This window comes from Pelobates fuscus, chromosome 3, assembly GCF_036172605.1.
Source record: "Pelobates fuscus isolate aPelFus1 chromosome 3, aPelFus1.pri, whole genome shotgun sequence".
NCBI classification, from domain to species: Eukaryota; Metazoa; Chordata; class Amphibia; order Anura; family Pelobatidae; genus Pelobates; species Pelobates fuscus.
Window position 1 is genome coordinate 328,824,431 of NC_086319.1, and position 25,101 is coordinate 328,849,531.

Genomic DNA, 25,101 nt, shown 5'->3' on the forward strand with positions numbered 1-25,101 from the left:
AAGCACTGTAGCTTGTTTTTCCTGTGAAGAATTTGTCTTCTATTTCTTTTCAATTTTTTTTTTTAAAGTACAAATTTTATTGGAAATTGCCACTTTTATAAATGAACCTTGTTACTCCCCCCCCTCCCCCCCCCCCCAGCCCTCCAGCTGGACCTGGTCATGTTACTTGGTAGAGCTAAACTCCAGAGGCACCTGCACAAAGTTCACATTGAGCTGCATTGGGAATTCTGTGATTTGACAGCTACAGAAAGAAAGCTACTGTACTGGGTTAGAATGGGAGGGCTTGCAAATGCTTCTGATAAAAGACCATTTTGGATATACATTCAATTAATGCATGTTTTCATTGGGGATATATTTATTTATATTTAACGTTTTTTTTTGTTTTTTTTCTTTGGGCAGTAGAATGTCCCTTCATTTTCAGATACCTATAGATTATTGATTGCTTGTTCAGGTGCTTTACACACATCCCATCACTTTAACCATTATTCCTCTGTAAGGTCTACATCTGACAAAACATAACATCTTTGATTATCATAATGACTATATTTCAATCAGCTGTGTGAGGAACCCCCTATCCTCTTATTTCTTTATTCACAGGGCTAGGTACAGTGTGTTGTGTGTGTCCAGCTTTGATTTACTTTTGCTAATGAAATAGAGCTGTTAAATGTATACTGTTGAAGTACACGTAGTAACATGTAGATTAGTGTTCTGTATTAATCAGGATCTATAAATGTTTCCCAGTGTAGCATGGTGTTATATAACATTAACACCTGATAATAATTATTGCAGCCTCTATTGGGAGGAGCGTTGGGCAAAGACTTAAATGTTCCTGGATATCTCAAAGAGAGCCCTGAAATGCAATAATTCGAGGAAATTCCAATCTGATGTATTATAGTTTGGCTAATAGAGTCTGGATTGAAAATCACTTCCTGTTTAGATAATCTTTAAATCCAGACATCGTGATTGTTGTCCATAAAGTGAAAGTTTAGCTCCTTGAAGCAATCACTTGAGTCTTTGTTAATCAGAATTGTCTGACATAGTCTGGGATGAAGCTCAGGAAAATGTGATGTCTTTCACCGTGTATTTTGAGGGGAAAAAGTATAGATTTCTCGCAATGTTGTTTAGACTTCAAATGGAAATTTATTGCAAATCCTGGTTTCAGCTAGCAGTGCAAAGTGAGAATGCATCGTTAACTCTTCTTGGTACTGGTGCGTTAGATAGACAATTACGGTCCAGTCCATGGCATAGCATCTGAGAGACTGTTAGACAGCTGTCATGTTGACATAAGACATTCCAAAAGCAGCACATTAATCAATAATCACATATTTGCAACAAAGAATTAAGCTTTTGTAAAATGCCATTGGGCTAATAAAAGAAAATGGGGATGATATAAAGTAAATAATTTATATAGCTGTAAAACTCTAAAATAAATTTTACTAATTCATTTTATAATATTTACAACAAAACAGTATTTATTTGCAGTTTCCTTCTAAGGTCTCCTGGAAAACTAACATTTCCAAATAAGGCCACTGTTGATTATTAGAGTATTAAATATCCTTGTGTAAAACTTTATATTCACCATGTAACTCTATTGTGCTGCTAATATTATGTTTGTATACAGATAAAGGTGTCTGTAAAACTACATAATATGTGATCACTGCTATTCATAGTATATTAGGCATAGCCCTAATTTCACATTAACTGGACACTATAGTCACCAAAACAACTTTAGCTTAATGAGGCCATTTGGGTGTATAGATCAGGGCTCAACTAGAAATTTCGCCCTGGTGCCTGGGATTTGCAGCCCTTTAGCTAAAGCGGCCGATAGGGGAACATTGGAGCTGGCCAGTTGCCGTGGGGAGCATGTAGCTGACCGCCCTGGGGAGAATGGGGGCGGCCAGCTCAGGGATCGTGGAGCCTCAGGTAGATTACTGCTCCCTCGCACACAGGAAGAGCAAGCAGCCCCACTGGACCCCAGGGAAAGTCCACTCAGTTCTCCCAAAGGTAGGGAGGCTGGATGGATTCAAATAAAAAATGTCAATGTGTGTGTGTGTGTATGTCAGAGTGTGTGTGTGTGTATGTCAGACAGTGGCGGATCCGGGGGGGGGGGGGCAACGGGGCAATTGCCCCCCCGAAATTCTCCCCTGCCGGCTAATGCAGGGCTGGCATTGTCCAAGTGCCAACCCTGCAATGTGCCTGCGGACCGGGAAGGGAGATCAGAGATCTCCCTCCCAGGTCCGCAGGCACTGTACGGGCAGCCGGCAGGGAGGGAGGGAGAGAGGACCCCGGAGCTCAGCCTGCAGCTCCTCCGGGTCCTACTCTCGCAAGCACGGAGCGTTGCCGCGGTTACCACGGCAACGCTCCAAATCTCGCGAGAGTGAACTCTAGCCCTGGAGCTACGGCCTAGAGTTCACCTCACCACCACTGGGACCACCAGGTATTCACCACTGGACCACCAGGGATCCAGAAATGTCCCCCCTCCTCATCAATAAAGGTAAGAAGGGAGGGGGGACATAAATATATTTATTTAATTTAAATTTAAAAAAATTTCTAGAAAATGTATAAATTAAATGATATTTCCCTGGACTTTGGCAAAACGGTAACAGGTTTGATTCTTAGTTTGAAAATTTTTACCACATGATCCATCTAAGGTCAATTAAATGAGAATGATAAAGTTGGATTATAATAATATCCAGACCTCAGGATGTACCTGGTCACTAGCAAATATGTTATGTCTACCTATTATTACTAAATATAAAAATTTGGCAAAAGTTCAGCAATAGTTGAAATGTGTTCTCTGGAATTCCATTTATGTCTTATGGCCCCTTCCTTTTTTAGCAGATTGTTTAGTAGATTCAAAGCATAATGCTTGCTAATTTGAATTTGATTTTAGCTGGCAGCCAAATTGTAGCGACTTCAGATGAACAGGAGCAATAAACAAGCAAAATGCTTTGTAATGAGGGTACAGTTTATTGTTGTTGGATCTTACCCACGGCATTAACAGTGATTGCACTAAACTTTGCTATTGAGAGCCATTGCATCATTGTAGCAATCGAATATGAGGATTCATTGCAATTACTGTATGTGAACTACCAGGAAAAAAATATATTTAAACAAACTGCTTTAAATTAAGAGTCTGAAGCTTTTTATTTTCAATTATAATGACATTGCCAACAGTAAAGATGAGATACATTTAAATACGAAGATTTTATCTCCAACATAAGGGTGAATATGCTTCATATATTCTATGTAACTTAGAAGGAACCTGGTTCCATCTGTGCCACCCATGCACCCTGCTTTCCCAGTGCTGCTCTATTAGTATCAGTCATGGTGATTTCCTAATGTGCAGAGAGAGGCTGTAGAAAGAGACTATTTTCCACTTGGATTTTAACAGCTTTCTTTCCTGTGGGAAGGGGCCTTGGAGAATCTTCAATCTCCAGCGTTAGAAAAAAAATCGATTTATAATTGATATTCCTTTTAATGATCCTGTTCAAAATTAGAATAACTCATTTTATTTAAGGCTGCAGAGCTGCATGGAGCCTCCATAAATAAGCAGGGCATTCCATGCTGCCAACATTTCATCAGGGACAAGATTGTGATGGAACAGTTGGTCCTTAAGGGCTAGAGTCAAGTCATCTGCCAGCTTTACTGATCCAGTTTAATAATCTTCCATGCAAATATAAAATTATTAATTGAACTACATTAGCAGTACTGTGGTATCTGATACATTGAAATAGTCTGTGATTAATGGGAAACGCTCTGTCCAAAAATGCATGTATATTTTTAAACGAAGAAAAGCTAAGCTAAGAAGCCACCCCTCTATTTTGGTTTTACAATAATTACAGGGGAAAAAAAATTAGAACATAATTACAATATATGAAATCATCTTATATGGACAAGATAAAGACCGGATGTACAGTTACAGTATATAGGTACAATATTAAAGGGACACTCCAAGAACCAAAACAACTTAATCTAAAGGAAGTTGTTATGGTGCCAGGAGGCCCCCTGTGAGCACTCTTACCCCAAGGGTTCTCGAACGGTTTAACACCTAAGTTGCTTCCAGTGGAGATATCCACTCCCACCTAGGCGGCATCCAGCTTCTGAAATTTCAGAAAGCACAGAGTGCCGCCAGGCAGTGACTCCTCATTCACAAAGTTGGATTGGAAAAGGTACGTTTCTTTCCAAGTTATATGCTAAATGAACACCCGCATTATTCCATATATTATCAATATATAAAAGATAAACTGTGGAGTAAATGGATATGTATTGGATCCATTCAGGAAAGCATATCAATAAAACTGAACAGCTTTCTCTCCCCGCAACCCTGATTCCTCTCCTACAGCTGTCATCAAAACAAAACACTTAGCCCTCAGTGAATACTACCCTAGCAACCTACTTTTCTACCCAGGGCCGCATTAAGAGCCCAGTAGGCCTGGTGCTGACAATTATGATGGGGCCTAATTACAGAATCTTAACGACAAAAAACACTAAAACAGTCATACCTCCCAAGCATCATGTATCTGATGGAGTTGATGTTGGAGGGAAACTTAAAGGATGCAGCTGTAAGAAACACATACTCTATGCTAATCTCTTTATCTAATTTATGCTTTCATCTTTCAAGTAAATCCATACCAACAGCAGTGTCCAGTGAAGCAGGAAGACAATGGGCAGGGTAAAAGAGTAGGCCACTGATGCGAATCACATGACCACTACTGCCAGAAGGGACGAACATGCCCAAAAATGGGGTATATCTGTCCAAAGAATTGGAAGGCCAGCCTGACATCAGTGTCCCTATGCATCACAGTGTCAGTGTCCCCATGTCGCCCAGTCCCCTAGTCTCCCACTGTCTGTGTCCCCATTTCTCTCATTGTCCCCATGTCTCAGTGTGTCCCGTGTCACAAGGATAAATGGACACAGACACAGGGACACTGAGACACTTGGAGACATGGGGGCACTGAGACACTGGGAGACATGGGGGCACTTGTGGGTACAGACATGGGGACACTGAGAGACATGGAGACATGGGGACACAGACATTTGGGGACACTGGGAGAAATGGGGTCACAGACACTAGGGACACAGAGACATGGGAAAGCAGACACTGGAAGACATGGGGACACAGAGATATGGGGACACAGACACTAGGGACACAGAGACATGGGAAAGCAGACACTGGGAGACATGGGGACACTGACACTGGCTGGGAGACATGTGGACACTGGGAGACATGGGGACACCAACATATGGGGACAATGGGAGCCATGGGGACACTGGGAGCCATGGGGACACTGGCTGGGAGGCATGGGGATACTGGGAGCCATGGGGACACTGAGACACTAGGGACACTGGGAGACATGTGTCCCAATGTGTCTACATATGTCTCACAGCATCCCCATGTGTCTGTGTCCCCTAGTGTCTCAGTGTCCCCATGTGTCTCAGTGTCCCCACGTCTCCCAGTGTCCCCTAGTGTCTCAGTGTCCCCATGTCTCCCTGATGCCTTTCCCCTCATCCCTCACTTCCCTGAGCTGTAGGCTGTCTCTGCAGGCTGGGAGCTGCTGTCTGAACTCGCTGTACTGTGTAGCTGCTCCCCTGTGTATCGGTGAGTAGAGAGAGGCAGGGAGGGATATGCTGTAACTTCCTATCCCTGCCTCTTTCCATACACCGTGACCCCTACTGGCCGGTGCTGGTATTGCAGAGTAATCTCCGTTTATACTGAGAATATTTGCATTTGTATTGCCGGTAATACAGCAATACCAGCACGGCCAGGCAGCCTCAAATACAGGCTGTGCCTTAAAATACCAGTCAGGAGGAAAACCTAAGAGTAGTGTGTAGTAAAAAAAAAAAAAAATTTTTTTTTTTTTTTTTACAAATGGGCCTATTCCATGGGCCTGGGCCTGGAGCTGCAGCTCCATCAGCCCCTATGTTAATCCGGCCCTGTTTCTACCCTCCCCTTACCTTTTGTGTCACTATACCCCACTCCCTCTAGCATGTAATCTCATTGAGCAGGGCCCTCAACCCCTCTGTTCCTGTGCGTCCAACTCGTCTGGTTACAGTTACATGTTTGTTAGTCCACCCATTGTTCAGCGCTGTGGAATTTGTTGGTGCTTTATAAATAATAAAAATAATAATAAGCCCTAATTGGGATGGCTAGCAGGGCGTTTTAAAGAATGCTGTCAGAACGTAGTTTGCGGTCTGTGTAGAAGAGCTGGCAGTGAGTCTGGCAGTGTTAGAAAGGAATCCAGAGCCAGATCCGAGTATCTTGATTGGAGCCAGTCGAGCACGTGCCGTGGCTTAGCTGCTATACTGTCTTCTCTGGCATTTGGAAGATCAAATCCTCCATTTAATTTGGTTTGGTATAGTTTTGCAAGACTCAGTTGGGACCTCAGCCCCTGCCAATCTCTCATATATTTTTTGTATTTTCTAATAAATTCTATAGTTTAATGTTCTCCCTCGGGGAAATGTAGCTTTCTAAAGAAGGCTGTGGTTCTGGACAGCTCTGATACTAATTTTGTCTGTCTTCTGCTGATCTACAGTTCCCATGATTCCTAGCTGGTGTGTGCTCAACAATTTATTGATACATTTTTATGTAGTTCATCAACAACTCGAGAGCTACCTGTTGGAAATCTGATCCTAAAGAGTTCCAGATATAAATTCCACTTCTGTAATTTGCGTGCATGCATTTTCCCTAATTTCGTGCAATCATTATTTAAATCTTGCTTAGAATAATTTTAAATCTTGCATGAAAAGTATTTGACATTTATAAATGGTTAAGATAATAAATGTTTTGCATTTAGTCCCGTCATCCTGAAATTGGGAGCCTGTCACATTCCTACACCATTTCAAATGCATCATCATTCCGCGTGTGTGCTTGGAAAATATTCAGTCATAAGCTTAAATAAAGTAAATAAAATAAAGGTCAAAAGAAATATGCAAAAACAGAATCTAACCAAAAAAAAAAAATAATCTCAGTTGCAAGAACGAAGAATTAAAGTCCCTAGAGTTTTTGTAACTGATGTACTCATGTTTTTGTGTGTATACGCACGCAATATGTATAAAACATTCTACTAACTAGGAAATATGAATAGGGAAAATTTTCAGAACTTATAGAACAGAAATTAGTTTATTGGAAGACTACCAATATAATCAAAGCATTACCGTATTTTGTAGATTAAAAAAGTGGAGGTAGGAACTTGAACCTGCATACTTCAAGTTTCATTTTTGGAAATCTTCACATTTCGGAACATTTTTGAGTGGAAGGTAAAACATATTATACTTTAACTTGGATGATGGTGAGAAATGACACTACCAGTAAATTACCTGATAGTAGTTGACAGACCATCATTAAAGTAAAAAAAAAAAAATTGAAAAAACAAATACATATATATATGTACCGTATATACTCGAGTATAAGCCGACCTGAATGTAAGCCGAGGCACCTAATTTTACCCCAAACAACTGGGAAAACTTATCGACTTGAGTATAAGCCTAGGGTGGGAAATGCAGCAGCTACTTGTAAATTTCAAAATAAAAATGGATCCCAATAAAATTACATTAATTGAGGCATCAGTAGGTTGAATATATTTTTTTAATATTTATTTACAGTGTGTGTATATAATGAATGCAGAGTGTGTGTGTTTGTGTAGTGTGTATATAATGAATGCAGTGTGTGTATATATAATGCAGAATGTGTGTTTGTGTGAATGCAGTGTGTGTATATATAATGCAGAGTGTGTGTTTGTGTGAATGCAGTGTGTGTGTATATAATGCAGAGTGTGTGTGTGTTTGTGTAGTGTGTGTAAACTGGGTGAGGGAGGGCATTTTTATTTTATTATTTATACTATTAAATTTATATTTATTTATATTATTTATAATATTATTTAAATATTTTTATTTATTAAATTTGTAATTGTTTAGCTTTCTTTTGTCCCCCCTCCCTGCTTGTTACCTGGCCAGGGAGGGGGCTATGGCATTCCCTGGTGGTCCAGTGGTATGGGCTGAGCAGTGGGGGGGGGAGGGGGAGGGGGCCGGCAGCAAGCTTTTACTTAACCTTCCCAGCAGCTCCCTTCAGCTCCCCAGTGTAAATCTCGTGGTCTGCGTGCCGCTCGGAGCGTTGCCATGGTAACCCGTGGCAACGCTTTGACGGCCTCGGAACTCGCGAGATTTACACTGGGAAGCTGAAGGGAGCTGCTGGGAAGGTAAGTAACAACTTGCTGCCGCCCCCCTCAGGACCGCCGGTCTTCTAATGAGCCCGGTGGTCCTGGTCAGTATTATGGAAATGCAAGTTGCCATAATACAGACACTCACTCGAGTATAAGCTGAGGGGGACTTTTTCAGCATAAAAAATATGCTAAAAAACTCGGCTTATACTTGAGTATATACGGTATATATAATATATTATGCGTATTAACACATTCACCAAATAACTAATATAAATCACCCCTGAAACACCTGATTTAGCTATGTCAAATACGTACATGGGTTTATTCACTAAACCGCAGATTGGATGAAATGATAAGTTGATATCTTTATGTTCCAATATCGACATTTCCATAGATTTAAAACTAGTCATTGTCCTCTAACAACCATGAATTTGTAGTCCAACTACAGTTGCAGTGCTCCGGTTTCCTTGTTGATTTCTAGATTGAGCAGGGTCCTCATCATCCTCTTGTTCCTGTAACATTTTGTAATTGTCTCATGTATTGTTAAATCTCCCCCTTTATAACATTGTAAAGCGCTGTGGAATATGTTTGCGCTATATAAATAATGATGATGATAATCATTTTAAACGGAAACTCCGAACACCATAACAAAGTAGATAGTGTGCAGATTATGGTTCAAGGAGGCTCCTTCCATCTCTTACTGCATAAATATTCTTATAACTGTGGCTATCTATATTTATATAAAAGTGTGTACAGTGTGCGCAAATATAGTTCAGACTCCACCTGCTCCCAGCAGCTCATCACGTGTGATGAATTAAGCTGCTACCTATGGCTGAACAACTCATCCTTTAAAAACACAAGAGTTTTGTGATAAGATCAGATTCCAGAATAAGAGACTCCCTCTCTGCACTGCTGCAGGAACTTTAAAGTTTTTATAATTCATTTTTTTATATTTCCATTTAAATTATTATTTCTATCATTGGTTCTTAACACATCAACTGCAACCCATAAATTGCTCCCTGTGTCATTTTAGCGGGTCCCATTATTAGAAACAGGCACACTAATCTGTCAGGTTTTTATACCTGATTTGGATAAGATTTTGTGGACAGCACAATTTGATTTTGATCATTTCATAATAAATAAAACAGCCTGTCTGCCTTTATGAATGTTTGCAATGTAGCTGGAATTCTATTAATCAGTATGAACCACACTAGGTGAATTTCGATTTTAGCAGCTGTCGTCGAGTGGCTGAGGATCTATAGCAGGACATAGCCTGAGCTGTAAAATTGTACTTTGGTTCACTTGAAATTGTGACAAGCAATTGAAATCAACAAATCTCTCAGAGGTCTATTGTCTTTTACAGGGGAGGTTGCGTGTGAGCCTCCAAACAATAAACTAGACAAGTTTACTGGAACTCTGATCTGGAAAGACAGCAAGTATTCTCTGAATAATGGCAAGATGCTCTTGAGAGGCTGTGTTCTGAGAAACACCGAATGGTGCTTTGGAATGGTCATCTTTGCAGGTAACCATCATTATTTTTTTTATCATAGTTACATAGCTGAAAAGAGACTTGCGTCCATCAAGTTTAGTCTTCCTCACATTTGTTTTTTGCTGTTGATCCAAAAGAAGGCAAAAAAAACCCAGTCTGAAGCACTTCCAATTTTGCAACAAACTAGGGAAAACATTCCTTCTTGACCCCAGAATGGCAGTCAGATGTATCCTTGGACAGTGTGTTTTTGCTAGTAAAACTAAAAGAGAGTGTTTTCCAACAATAACACAAAACATTCTAAAATATCATAAAATTATTTTGGAAAGCTATCTATTTATCATACAAAATGGTATATGCAGCGTAGATATTACAAAAGTGCAAAAACACAGGAATTTATCATATATCTGTTTTTAATCAATCTTATTGGAGCACATGTGTAACTGGACATGCAACTTGTTATAGCCTTGCATTGGGTATCTGATCAAGAATGTTTTGACCACTAGATGGCAGTAATACAGTAATATTTGTTTTTTCTCTACTATGCTTTCAAGTCCGAGTGGCTTTTAACAGCAGCGATTTGAATAATCGCTACAGTTATAAGCCATCTCCTCAGAGCTGCCATTTAGGCAGCCAGAAAGGTCCATTCTTTGCTGCATTTATCAGTTATGTATATCTGCATGCAGAGATTGAACTAAGTTATTTTTTCCACCCTAAAGAGAGAGCCAAGCAGTCAGTGGCTCCGATGATCACTCCACACTGCCCGGTTCGCTAAAAAGGGATTTGAGGTGTGTGTGTGTAAGCTGGTAGCAGTTCTGTCATAGCTCCTATCATTCTATAGAACAGTCATCAAGTAATGAGTTGAACTACTCCTGGGGGATAAACTACTTCTAACCAATAAGTCCCTTCTGGGCAAGTATAAGAGTAGAACTCAGACCGCAATGAAATCCTCATGATGGTGACCTCCTTCAAGGTGATGGATATGACCTACTGCTAGCAGATTTAGACTTACAAGTGCTTTAGAATGCTTTATATTACATCCATGTACCCTTATACTGAGAATGACTGACTGCATTCTGGCTTTATTTTTTACAGGCCCTGATACTAAATTAATGCAGAACAGTGGTAAAACTAAATTTAAACGCACAAGCATTGACCGGCTAATGAATACTCTAGTGCTATGGGTAAGTTATTACATTTACAAAAATTGCTACGTATTTACTTTTTATATTATGAGAGATACACTGCTGTGTTGCATTTCTTTTGCAAACCCAGCACTACAATTGCTTGAACTTTTTTTTTTTTTTCTATTATTGTGTTATAGATCTTTGGTTTTCTAACTTGCATGGGGATTATCCTAGCGATAGGAAACTCAATATGGGAACATCAAGTTGGCAGTCGTTTCAGAGTCTACCTGTACTGGGACGAAGTGATAAACAGCTCCATATTCTCAGGATTCCTTACGTTTTGGTCATACATTATTATTCTAAATACTGTTGTACCAATCTCTTTATATGTCAGGTAAGCTGCTTTCTGTTACTTTTAACTTGTAGAAACCTAACCCTTGGTGTTGCAGTCTGGGTTGCTTGGTACATCGTGTTTTTGCCATTTTGATAGATGTGCTGTATCACGTTAACATGTTGTAGAACATGATATGAAATTCAAATGCAGCAGCAGGGGGTGTCCTTTTTCTATAGGTAAAGTCAATGCACTACAATCAGCTTTTCACCATGCAGCATGTAGAAGTGCTTTGTTGCCAGGGAAATACGGTGGTTCTAAATCTCCCACACACAAGGCCATGTCCACCACTAAAAAAAAGGATTAGTCTAGATAGAATGTTTTATTTATTTTGTTTTTGTCTTTTATGTCGGGTAACTAAGAATTTCAGAAAAAGTAGTACATTTATCTCCTTTTTATGAGTATTTTTAACCCAAAAAATATACCATTATTGCTTGATTTTAGTTAGAAAAAAGTTAGAAAAAAAACCTGATAGACAAAACGATAAATAAATAGTATAATAGTAGTGCACTTGTGGGTGTTCATTCAAGTAAATTCAATAGTTTTATTCATACAAATTGTAAAATAACATTGGAGTCAGGCTTGTATACTTGGCCGAATAGTTAGCAATGGCGCAAGAATTGAAGTGCCACCCCAATTTTCTAATTTACTATTGGTTCCCTGGGTGTTGTTGTTTATATATAAAGGTGACTCTGGTCATTAGTAGAAAATGCTGACACCTCTGCGTGTGACCTAAAACATTGACCATATAACTGAGCATTTACAGAGAATGTATGCCCTAGAAATACTTGTTTTCTTTACAATCATTATTGTCCTTCTCAGTATCAATTGACTCCTTCTGTATTCCAAAGTGTGATATGTGGAGCAGTCATATTGCTTCATACTTACCATATTTTGTTATACAGTATTATGTACATTTTTGTTATGTAATTAAGATTACAGCACTTTCTCAACCATGTCATCACAAAAAGAATAATTTGTATTTTTCTAACTGATGATAACCCGGTTATTGGCTACTCCCAGCAGTTAGGCAGATTTTGTCTCATTATGGCCTTGATTTAATCAGTTTGGATATTTATTTTTTATATTTTGATAAACTTTTACAATTATTTTATATTGAAATTTTTTTTTACTATTTTGATATTTTGTTAGCTATATTGATATAGAATTTTTGATATTTTAATATTTAATAAAAAAAATAATTTTAAAAGTTTATCCAACAATACAGAATCATTAAAAAAAAACTTTTTCCAAACCTATTAAATCAAGGCCTATATATATCCAGCGTTGCAGTGCACACTTCATAAATACTGGTGGCTGGAGAAGCAATGTTTTTCAAAAGAGTAAATTATGTCTCGCAGAATTTTATATGACGTATTTCGATGCAACATGCAGTAAAAGTTGTATAGGTCTCTTTAATCACTCTGTTATCAATTCTGTTTCCTTTTTTGCTTCATTCAACAGCTGATAGGTAAGCAGAGGTGGACAGCACTGTCACTCCTGCACCTAAAATCCCAAGCTTGGCACACCTCATGTTTAATAGTCACTGCAATGTAGTCCTTTTCCTGTGTAGGTCACCTGTCCTCTCTTTTTAGTTTTCCTTTTCCATGCTTATGTTCTGTTCCCAAATCCCATTTTTTGTGCACTAACTCCATGGACTGACTGACTATCCAAGCATGGTCCTCTAATCAGCAGAATCTGAGGGTAAGCTATAACTTCGACCAGAAATAGAGTTCTCTCCTCGGAGCACTTGGCAAACCTAACTGGTATCAAATAAGTTCACTTATTCCAAAGGTTCTATTCCATTTAATGATGTTACTGACTTAACAACAATAACTAAATCAGATGTTATATTTTGATTAACAGTCTCCATTCTCACTGAGAAATCATTTACTTTTCTGTAATTATCTATCGAAAATTCTGTGCTCCTCGTAATATTGAAAGAAAAGATCTGCGGATGTACGAATGAAATGTAGGCCTCTAGAGATTAAACTCACTATTGCCTCTGTAAAATAGAAATGTCTAAACATTGCACTCTCTCCATGTTTTCATATTATGTTACATGTCAGTGCTAGTGCGATCCACTGCCATAATCCCAGAAGGCATTTCATTCCTTTCCTTTGCATGTAATGAAATCTTTTGCACTGTGCAACTCTAAGAATTTTAAGAAGTTTTGGCCTGCAAACAGGTCTCATTTTAAAGCATACTTCACAAAGATATATTCTTTATGAAATTTCAGCTGATAGCAAGCAAAGTCTAATATTGTAATAAAAGCAAGGAATTTTATACACAGGAAAACAGTGAAATGGAACCATGAACCAGCTCCTGATATGGTCATTGTTCTTACAATTTAAGTTTAAGTTTACGCTAACGTTAAACGATACAAAATCTCTCCTGGATATGTGCTTGCCTTTGCACATACTACAACTTAGCAAGTAAGTTTAGAGATTTAACCGCTTCAGGTCTGTTTTGGACTTTTGAACTAAGCAAAACATGGTCTGCTCATTTTCAGTACCCACTCCCCTCCTGAGACCACTATTATAGATTCAACGTACTCAACTTACTTTAAAAGCACACACTCTGCACCGTCCCTGGGTGCGCTAACCTTTCCCCTCTCTCTAGCTAACCCTGTGATAAGGAAAAAACGTTGTTACAAAATAGTTCAACCCAAGGATACTATAAGACAAACTAGGCAATGCTTTGTTTCATGGACAAGCCTGAGGTAGATAAAAGTTGACAAAAGGCAGAGCTTTGTCATCAACTTTTGTCCAGTCCTAGTAGCTGTTACAAGTAATGGCTGGGGGATCCAGGCATTGATCGAAGATATAGGCTCCCTTGATCTCAAAGGATCCTCTATATTATTATTATTATGATATTTATAGAGCGCCATCAAATTCCCCAGTGCTTTACAATGGGTGGACGAACAGACATGTAGTTGTAACCAGACAAGTTGGACACACAGGAACAGAGGGGTTGAGGGCCCTGCTCAATGAGCTTACATGCTAGAGGAAGTGGGGTAAAATTACACAAAAAGGTAAGGATAGTATTAGACTAGTGACAGTTGCAGAAGAGGAATCAGTTGGGAGCTATTAACAGTTTAATTGATACGCTTTTATGAAGAAGTGGGTTTCTAACGATTTTTTTGAAGGAGTGGAGACTGGGTGAGCCTCTAACGGAGGAGGGAAGCGAGTTCCACAGGAATGATGCAGCCCTCGAGAAATCTTGAAGGCGAGCATCAAAGGTGGGAGTACAGACAGAAGATAGACATAAGTCTTCAGCAGATCGTAAGGGCCTAGACGGGACATACTTGTGTATAAGGGAGGATAGATAGGTGGGAGCAGTATTATGTAGAGATTTGAAAGCACGAACCAGAATTTTAAATTGAGCTCTATATTTTATAGGAAGCCAATGTAGGGACTGACAGAAGGGTGAGGCATGGGAGGTGCGGGCGGACAGGAAGATGAGCCTCGCTGCCGCATTCATTATGGACTGTAACGGCGCAAGTTGGGAGCACATAAGACCACTGGGAAGTGGATTACAGTAGTCAAGGCGAGAAAGGACAGTGGAATGGACCAACACCATAGTCGCATACGGTGGTAAAGAGGGGCGCATGCGCGTGCAATGTTTTTGAGATGGAAATGGCCGATTTGGCGATAAATTGAACATGAGGCTTGAAGGAGAGGTCGGAGTCAAAGAGAACACCTAGGCAGCGAGCATGCGTGCTGGAGCTGATGGTAGCACCGTTGACTTGGAAGGAGACAGACACAGGAGTAACAACACTTGAGGGAGGAAAGACCAGAATTTCAGTTTTGGTCAACTTTAGTTTAAGGAAGTGGGCAGCCATCCAGTTAGAAACAGCAGAGAGGCAGTCAGAGACACTAGTCAAGAGGTACGGGGAGAGATCAGGAGAGGACAGGTAGATTTGCGTGTCATCTGCATAGAAATGATATTGGAAGCCAAAGGAGCTAATGAGTTTACCAAGGGAGGCAGTATAGATGGAGAACAGTACGGGACCAAGGACTGAACCTTGGGGGACACCAACAGAGAGGAGTTGGGGAGAAGAAGCTGAGCCAGAGAAAGAAACACTGAAAGAGCGCTGGGAGAGGTAGGAGGAGCACCAGGAGAGAGCAATATCTCGTAGACCGATATTGCGGAGGATGAGAAGAAGCTGTTGATGATCAACAGTGTCAAAAGCCGCAGACAGGTCAAGGAGAATTAGGATAGAGTAGTGACCACGAGATTTTGCAGCGAGTAGATCATTGGATACTTTGGTCAGTGCCGTTTCTACAGAGTGCTTAGCGCGGAAACCAGACTGAAGCGGGTCTAGCAGAGAGTTGGACTCGAGGAAGTCTGTCAATCTTGCATACACAATTCTTTCAAGGATCTTGGATGCAAAAGGCAGTTCTCTATAGATCTATAGATCTCTGTTGTACTCCCGCACATGTGTAAGAGTAGACCACTGACGCAGCTCCTGGAATCTGAAGCACCAGGAGCTAAAGAGGACCTGCAAGACGAAGATGTCAGTGGACGTGAGGCAAAGCTTGAGGTAAGTAAAACTTACTTTCCCCTATACCCCACTGCCTCCAGACCCACACCAGATATGTCAGTTTTCTGGGTACTTTCTGGGACATGGTGGTGCAGGCTGTCGTAAGCTCGGTGACAAACCGGGATTGGGGCAGATATTGCTCGTATAGTCGCTGTTTAGTAGGAGCCCTCACGGGAGCTAACAGATCACGCGTCCATTACCGCGCGCTGCCAGGCCACGCCCCCCAGATATGTCAGTTTTAAGGGTCATTGCAAAATATGCAAAGACTCTCAGAAAGTAACAGATCTGCCTATAGGAATAGACGTTCTTAGCAAGTTATGTACTTTATTTACAGACAATCTAAAACACTTATGTAGTTTTAATTACCTTTCTAATGGCCTGTCTTTAGAATAAATTTAAATGTATTCTATAGGGACTTAAATTTAAAATAAACATGGAATTCTATGTAAATAATCTTTGTATGTGCTCTAATGAGAATTCAGCATAGCATAGCTTTCCCATGCTTTAAGAAACGCTTTCCTGCCTTGAAACCTTATTCTGCACGGAGAAGTTTAAGTCTCGCTAAATGTTGTAGCACTGGACCTTTCTCACAACATTGTGCACGAGCCTATGCACTATAGCATAAAGAAGGAATAACTGACCACCAGTCCTTATAATTGTGGTATTTGGAGAGCATGCATTTCAGTTATTTTTCAGTTATCAAATCCAATAAGGCACTTGTAAGGTATGATCTTTACCCTTTGCAGTGTTTTCCAATTCCTACACTAACTTCTGACATGATACTCTCTCTGTGTATTTGGGGGAAGCCCTGTATAAACTAATATATTCTGATCATGTAAGTAAACTAAATAACAATAATTGATGTTGCAGAGTTTAAACATTTACAGCCGTGTGATAATCCTTGAAGCAGCTGCCAAAGCAGAGGCCAGGCTTTCAGTGACAATTAGGACACGCTGTGTCTTTCATTTACTCTTCCTATTGCCGCATTTGGATTTTAAATATGAAATGTGCTATCCCAGTGTGGCCCCCATGTACTTAAACAGTCTGAGTATACCCACTTCCTCTTTCACAAAAGTTCTTAAAATAGTATTCCATATAAGTATATCTTTGATGATATGCAGTGCCTGAACAACAGTTTCCCTTTAAAACATACCTCCTGACCTTAGTGTCCTGTAAAGCGGTATGTGGGGAGAGGACAACAAAATGATTTGCGTCACTGGCTTTGCCCAAAGGGAAAAGAGGCTAGGTCCGCCCTTGAAATTGACAGGTCAGTATGACATGAATGCAAGCCAGGCAGAGCTGGGTTAAGGTTGTCCAGGGTCCTAGGCAGGGTGCCAGATTTAAACCCCTCCTAGAGCACTGGGCTATGTTTCTGTGATTGGTGTGTGTTGACTGAGTGTTGTGTGTGTAGTGACTGAGTGTGGTGTGTGTGGAGGAGACTGAGAATTGTATGTGGGGGCAGATTGTGTTGTGTGTTAAGGCTTAGCTTTGTGTTTGTGTGTTGGAAAGTCTGAGTGTTGTATGTATGTTGTTGCCTAACGTCCTTGGTGGTCCAGTGGACGGTGAGCAAAATCCCTGATGGTTAAGTGAATGGTGAACTGGATTCCTGGTCTGGGGTGTGAGTTCCATCTTCTCCACCAGTATCAGGTACAGACCACTTTAAGAGAGTGCTCATGGTTCTGGCCCTCTGTCAGTTACTCAGAGCGCCAACTGTGGTGCTCTGAGCCATCCAGAAGAGCCGGAGGGACTGCAAGAGCCCTTATAAAGTTCTCTGTACCTGATATAGGTAACTTAATTAAACAGTTTTGGTGTATAGATTATGTCCCATGCAGTCTCACAGTTCAATTCTCTGCTATTTAAGAGTTAAATCACGTTGGAAATGCAGTCCTAGTCACACCTGCATGTGACCTGCACAGCCTTCCTAAACACTTCCTGTAAATTAAGATCTAATGTTTAAACTTCCTTAATTGCACAGTGTATTTAATTTGGGATCACCTGCTCTGTTAATAGCCTGCTAGAACTAATGTGTGTGAATACAGTTCAATTAGCAGTTCTAGATATAAAATCTTATAAAGTAAGATCTGACAATTTTTTAATGCATGCTGTGTCAGTCACAGCCAGGGAAGTGTAACTAGGGTAGCATAAACTGAAACAAAAGTGATTTAACTCCTAAATGCAGAGAATTGAGTAGTGAGACTGCATGGGACATTATCTATACCCCAAAACTGCTTTATTAAGCTAAAGTTATCTTTTGCAGAAGAGGATAGTCTGTATGATGCAAGTGGTATCCCTCTCTCCAGTCTGCAACCTAGCTGTGTTTACTGCGTGGGTTGCAGAAAGAAAATCAACCCATACATACAAATTGAACAGGGGATTTAAAAAAAAAAACCCTAATTGCATTCCTTTTCTCCAAAGAGAGCCTTATTTCCAAGCAAGCTCATCATTTCTAGCAACTTATAAACACTGAACTCTTTTGTATATAAAGTGTATTTTTTACAATGCCAAGTGAAATGTCACATACTACGATATCAAGCTGGACTTATGCTCAGACAAAAAAACAAAAAACATTTCCAAACTGGAAATGATCGCGTTCCCCGACGTGACTCTTCATTAATGCCTTTTCTTATATATCTTTTTTTAATTCTTTTTTTCCCAGTAGAGCTTTAATTTCACTTTTCAGTTTGCAGACAGGATAGGATTGTGGTGGAGATTTCTGCCCAGTGTAGGTTTTCCTCACGCATCCCAACTAAAGCACGCTTGCTTTTCTTTTCATCTCAGTCCAGCTATGCTTTAACCAACTTTTATAGTTAATTGGCTGTATTATGTTTTGCTAGCAGTATCTCCAGAACACATTGAACGCTTGGCATAGTCGCATCACACACACATGCTAAGGAGCTAAAACAAAGTTTGCTACATGCTCTTTATCATATTTCAGCATGTGTATAATATGTTTACATTATTATTATTATTATTATTATTGCCATTTATATAGCGCCAACAGATTCCGTAGCGCTTTACAATATTTTGAGAGGGGGGGATGTAACAATAAATAAGACAATTTCAAGAAAACTTACAGGAATAATAGGTTGAAGAGGACCCTGCTCAAATGAGCTTACAGTCTATAGGAGGTGGGGTATTAGAAACATTAGGATAGGAAATATCAAGTAGGAGTGAAGCAGAGCTGGAGGAGAGAGCAAAGCACTATCCCATAGGGACAGGTATGTAAGGGAGAGATTACTCTGGGAGGCCATACGCTTTCCTGAAGAGATGGGATTTAAGGCCCTTCTTAAATGATTGAAGACTAGGGGAGAGTCTGATGGCAGTAGGCAAGTTATTCCATAGGAGAGGAGCCGCCCGTGAGAAGTCCTGCAAGCGTGAGTTGGCCGTACGGGTGCGAGCAGCGGTCAGGAGGTGGTCGCGGGCAGAGCGGAGTGTACGAGGAGGGGCATACCTCTGGATCAGTGAAGAGATATAAGAGGGGCTGGAATTGTTCAGTGCTTTAAATGTATGGGTTAGCACTTTGAATTGACTCCTATAGGATACAGGGAGCCAATGTAAGGACTGGCAGAGGGGCGAGGTGTGAGAGGACCGACTGGATAGGAAAATCAGTCTAGCTGCAGCATTCATTACAGACTGTAGCGGGGCAGTACGGCTTTTGGGGAGACCAATCAGGAGAGGGTTACAGTAATCCATGCGGGAAATTACTAGAGCATGGACAAGCTCCTTGGTAGCATCTTGCGTAAGAAAGGGGCGGATGCGGGCTATGTTTTTGAGTTGGAACCTACAGGACTTGGCAACAAACTGGATGTGAGACTCAAAGGTGAGACCAGAGTCAAGTATGACGCCAAGACAGCGCGCTTGTAGGGATGGACTTATGTGGATATCACTGACTTGAAGGGAGAGTGAGAGAGGAGGATCAGTATTAGGAGGAGGAAAGACAAGGAGTTCAGTTTTAGAGAGGTTAAGTTTGAGAAAGCGTGACGACATCCAGTCAGAGATGGAAGAGAGGCAAGCAGTGACACGTTGCAGGACGGCCGGGGAGAGGTCCGGTGAGGAGAGGTATATCTGAGTGTCATCAGCGTACAGGTGGTAGTTGAATCCAAAAGAGGCAATAAGTTTTCCAAGAGAGGCAGTATAAAGAGAAAATAGAAGGGGACCAAGGACAGAGCCTTGGGGAACTCCAACCGAGACAGGGCGAGGGGAGGAGGTATCCTTGGAAAAGGAGACACTAAATGAGCGTTGGGATCCCTTTCCACTCGCACAAAAATTCAGTGGCGTTCACCAAATTTGCCAAATTTATTTGTAGAAATCACTTTGTGGGTGCGTTTTTTTTTTTAAAGTTGCCTTTATCCGATAACGTTATGTCCCTCTGGGTGAGCCGTACAATCGTCAAACTTGTATGCCGATACAAGTTTGAGACATACGATCGTAATGAGAAAATGGGACAGTCGAGGGGAAAGGGTTATACACTGACAGATGCATATAATGCCCTGCTCCCAATGAAAGCCAAGGTAAAAAAAAAAAAACAAAAAAAAAAAAACACAGCATTTGAGAAATACATTTAAAATTGTTATATTAATCTTTCATTCTCTAAAAATATATATTGAGCAAACAAAGAGGTACAGGTTTCCCAATTTAAGTGTACTTAAGCGAGACAAATAGAGGACTTCATGTAATGTTATTTATTTTATTGACATCCTGTGTTTGCATGTGTGTACATGCAATGTCAATATGTGTGTATGTTGGTGTTCCTGTGTTTGCACATGCAAAATCCATGTATATGTATGTTTGTATAGCTGTATTTGTGGGTGTGCACTGTCACTATGCATGTATGTTGATGTTACTACGTATGCAATGTCAGTGTGTGTGCAAAATAAGTTATCTCTATCCTGCTACCCCATTGTATCATCTCTCCCCTACCCCCCCCCCCCCCCTCCCAGATTATCTCCCTATCTTCTTGTAGTAGTTCTATCAGTGCAGCACTTCTTCCTTCTGTGCAGCCTTAAACCCCGGAGATGAGACAGAAACGTAAAATAATATCAAATTTCCACCAGTGTTTATCTATACTAACTTACTCAATTCATGACTGCACATGAAGGAGAATTGGTGATAGCTCACCGCGCTACAACATTAAAGGGATTCTATAGTGTTAGGAATAGAGATCTGAATTCCTAATACTATAGTGCCCTCTGGTCCTCCCTTCCCTTACACCCCACCTCCTCCAACAGATACCTAAGTTCAGAATTCTGTCTAGCAGTTGTTATATATATTTATATAATCAGCAGTTTATACAGACCATATTTAATATACACCGGATTTGACTATTTTTATTTGGATTTACCTTTGGAGATCTTTTTAACAATGACAGTACAGTATATTACATTTTTATGGAGACTATTTTTATATTGAATATTTTCTTTTTTCGTTTTCTATTTTTTTTTCTGCTTTAGTAGCAGATTTATCGCCTATACATGCAAATTTTCTAAGTCTGTGTTTGGTTACATGTTTATGGTTCTAAAGGTTCATGTTTTGTGATATTATAAGGAGTGGATTCTAGCTTATGCCTATATATTGGCTCGCGATTATATTATGTATTTATCAAAAAATTGTTAAAGATCAGTAACTCCTATTTTACGGAATATTCAAATTCTACAGCTAAAGATACATTTTTGTGCCCCAAACTCTCTTTTTCAGCTAAGTACAAAATTATATTTCCCCTTCCTTATGGGAAACGTACACAGAGAATATTTGAGACAGAAATTAGAACGAATACTAGTAAAGTAAAGTGTTAAAGCTTTTTCAATAGTGGAAACTCTCTGTTACCAACTAAATATTTACAGATGAATTCTGAGATGTTTAAAGTACACCTTTCATGACAGAATGACATGATTCTGGTTCCACTTTATAGGGCATTACATTCCATCCATTTATTATGCTTGTCAAATTTCTATCAATAAGTTATTTGAGTTGTATTTTGTTTTCTTAGCTTAGCCTTTATCACAATGCTGTCAGCATAACAGTAAATAATGAAACCTTTAGAAACTATAATAAATCCAGGTTGGGAGAGGAACAAGCACACTTTAGGTTAGTATATATATATATTTTTTTTTTTTTGTAAATCTTTATTTTTTCTGTGCATGAAAGTAACAAACAGTTGTCATGTGCCACAACAGCACGCATAGTTTATCCATCGAGATTTGTAGGTTGGCACAAAAGGACTGCACAATTTTCTTTTTCTTTTGTCATCGTTGTTACAAACTATTAACATTTTTAAACATTGGTAGATTGATATCGGAGCTTAACAAGATAGGGGAGTAACCACTGTACAAAGCGTAACACGTAAAAGGCATTTTAGTGTACTGCATGATTTTTTAGAAGTGGTATAAGGTACAAGCTGGTCCTAGCATGTCTAGTAAGAATATTTATGGTACACATCTAAGTCATACAGGCAAGTTCCTAGACATGTGATTATTAAACAATAGAGTTAGTTATAAAACAAGCTTATGGTTAGTTACTAGCTATAGTTAGGTAGTTTTACACGTTTATATTATCTGAGTGAGAGTAGAGGAGGCAGTCCATGCGAGTGAGCAACAGTAAGCGAGCACTTTATATTAGGCTACACGCTGGCTATATGAGTGAACAATTTTTGTAATACAGTGCACTGGTCAGTATATAAATGAATATAACACATTATAAAGGTGCTGCGCAAAGCCATGTTAGGAGTGCGTTTTAGGCAACTAGATCAACGGTATCTGCGTGAGAGAGTCTCAGTGCGAGTGTGTAGGGCTTGTGTACCCCTCTCCCGACCTGCCTGCATCTCGCAGTGGGGGGTCTGGTGCCTTGTTGGTGTGGTCAGTTCAGCCTATACCCCGCTTGTGCAGGGGTGTTGTAGTTGGAAGAGGTGTCTGGTTCTGAGCCGCTTTCGTCGTCAGTGTGTGAGGTAGGTCGATTACTTGAGGATGAGTTCTCGGAGGTGCTGTGGGAGCTCTGCAAGATTCCGCTGTATGTCTCCGCGGTCTCTTGTGTGGGTTCTCCACATGGTGGGTGCAGGTCTTCCGGAGTGTGGTGAGACTGCAGAGTCCCTGTTTGGGGGTAAGAGGACTCACCGCTGGTCTGGGTCTGCTGGGTCGAGATTTGTGTCGGGTTGTTAGCCTCTTCTTTCCCGCCTTTCTAGTTTCCTGTAAGGTACACGTCTGTTGAGCTAGGTCGATGTTCCAGTTGCAATGGGTTTGAGTGTCGGCATGAGTGCCTTGTGGTTCCCCTGGCCGTTTTGTCGGTCGCTGTTGTCTGCATTGCTGGGTGGCCATTTTGGGGATTTGAGGAAGAGGCCCATAGTATCGGCGCCGGGTGACCGGGCGGACCCAGGGGGCTACCGTTCTCACCGCTTGTTTGAGGGTTAGACCTCGGTTGCATAGTATCGCCCAGAAGCTCTGACACTGCCGATCAAAAGCATTCAGGGGCCAAGTGGCTGGCTTGGTGCTTGTGTCCATTGCTGTGGTGTGCCGCCGGGCCGCCATCATGGGTGCGGCTCCACCGCGTGCGATGACTCTATTTCCAGAGAGGTTTCGGGGTGACGGCCAGCGGGGACCGGGATAACCCCCACCGGTCCAGAGGGGGGGGGGTAGGAGTAGAGTGTATCTGCTGGACGCACCAGTCGGCGGGGAAGTCGGCCGTCCTTCCCCCCCTCTAGCCGTCTGCAGGCCTCAACTTGCAGCCGCGGTTAACGGTACCGTAGGCTTTTGAAAAAGGTACCTGCCGGTTCGTCGCCGTGTACCCAGACTATTTAGCCCAGTGTGGCATCAGTCGCTGGGAGATTTCTGGGTTTTTCCCCGAAAAAAACCATCTATCGGTCGGGAGCTCATACAGCACACGTCCGCTCAGCTCAGAGTTCAAGCTCCGCCCCAGTATATATATTTTAATGTATATATTGCAGCACAGGCTATATATGAAATAAAAAGGCATTCGGGCTGACCTCGTAGAGCGAATGAAATATTCTCTTGAAAATGGCTTTTTTGCAGTGATATTTCTTTCTATATTTTACACATTTCCAGATGCTAAAATTCCATGCTGTTGTTGTTAAACTGAATAAATGCCATGCAATTTGTTTAGGTTTTGATAAGAGTTTTATTATTTATTATTCTAAATTTATTCTACACTCATAAACTGCATGTTTAGTTTTTCGCAATAAAATTGACTGTTTATTCTTCTGTTGACTTTGATATTATTAACATTGATAAGTTTCTGTGAAATATATTTTGTTTAATTAATTACTCATCAATGCTAAGTTTTGCTCTTACTTTCAAAGCGTTGAAGTCATTCGGCTAGGACACAGTTACTTTATCAACTGGGATCGCAAAATGTATTACGCTAAAAAAGGAACACCTGCGGAGGCAAAGACAACCACACTGAATGAAGAATTAGGACAGATAGAATATATTTTCTCGGACAAAACAGGAACTCTAACCCAGAACATTATGACCTTCAACAAATGTTCAATCAATGGAAAGGTGTATGGTAGGTCAAGTGAAAGAACCTTTCATTTAATGACTATTGGATTACGGATGCAAAACTTTTTTCCAAGAGAAAGTTACATGTTGCCTACAGGCTCTTGTATTGTGATCACCCAAGCAGTAAAGGATAAGAAGGAAGCAACACCCTGGGCTTACAGGGCTAGTAGCTTACCTTATAGGTACCTACTGTTATAGACCTTGTATATCAATAATAGTCTTCTTGGTAGTGTGCCAAACAGCCAAATAACATCTCCTTCACAGATAAAGGTAGCAAAAGGGCAGAAGTTAGAAAATGTTATATTTACCAACAATTATAACCAGGTTGCTAGAGTTAAAATATTTACAGTGTTTTTAATGCATTAACAGTATTTTTAGAATAATGCATTAAGTTACCTGTATGACCTTCCTTAGACAGCGCAGGCTGTAATGTGTTAACTAATATATCCTGTGTTTGAGCAGTACATTGAATGGCAGGCTATCTAATCATTAGTTTATTTATTTGATTTTTCTTAGGTGAAGTACGGGATGAAATTGGACGTAAAGTAGAAATTAATGAGGTATTTAATGACTGTTCTTCTAACTTTGGATATATGTGATGTATGCGTTTTTTGTAAAACTGCGGGAATATTCCGATGAATGTTTCTAGAACAAATAAAAGAGTCTGTGATTTAGTGAAATACATAATCTGCTCTTCTGTAAATAATATTTTAAGCGTTTATTTTATATATATTATTTGTGTATCCTTATTCCTGAAACTGGAATTATTAAATTATATACAAATGATAGAGGTAAAGCAATGAGTTATTTATGGGGTATTTGTATATTAATTCTATACATGAATGGTTATATATATATGTTTTTATTGAATACAAGTAGGGT

The 25,101-nt window shown here is 40.2% G+C and overlaps 1 protein-coding gene across 1 annotated transcript in view; it reads left to right on the forward strand.

The window, feature by feature from the left end:
- The window catches only part of ATP8B4 (ATPase phospholipid transporting 8B4 (putative)), a 215,325-nt gene that overhangs the window by 128,045 nt on the left and 62,179 nt on the right, over positions 1-25,101 (forward strand). Inside the window, exons 10-14 of the mRNA XM_063449017.1 lie at positions 9,526-9,684; positions 10,744-10,832; positions 10,973-11,169; positions 24,018-24,226; positions 24,736-24,779. Coding sequence (XP_063305087.1) covers positions 9,526-9,684; positions 10,744-10,832; positions 10,973-11,169; positions 24,018-24,226; positions 24,736-24,779 — 698 coding nt within the window. The remainder of the gene's footprint in view (positions 1-9,525; positions 9,685-10,743; positions 10,833-10,972; positions 11,170-24,017; positions 24,227-24,735; positions 24,780-25,101) is intronic.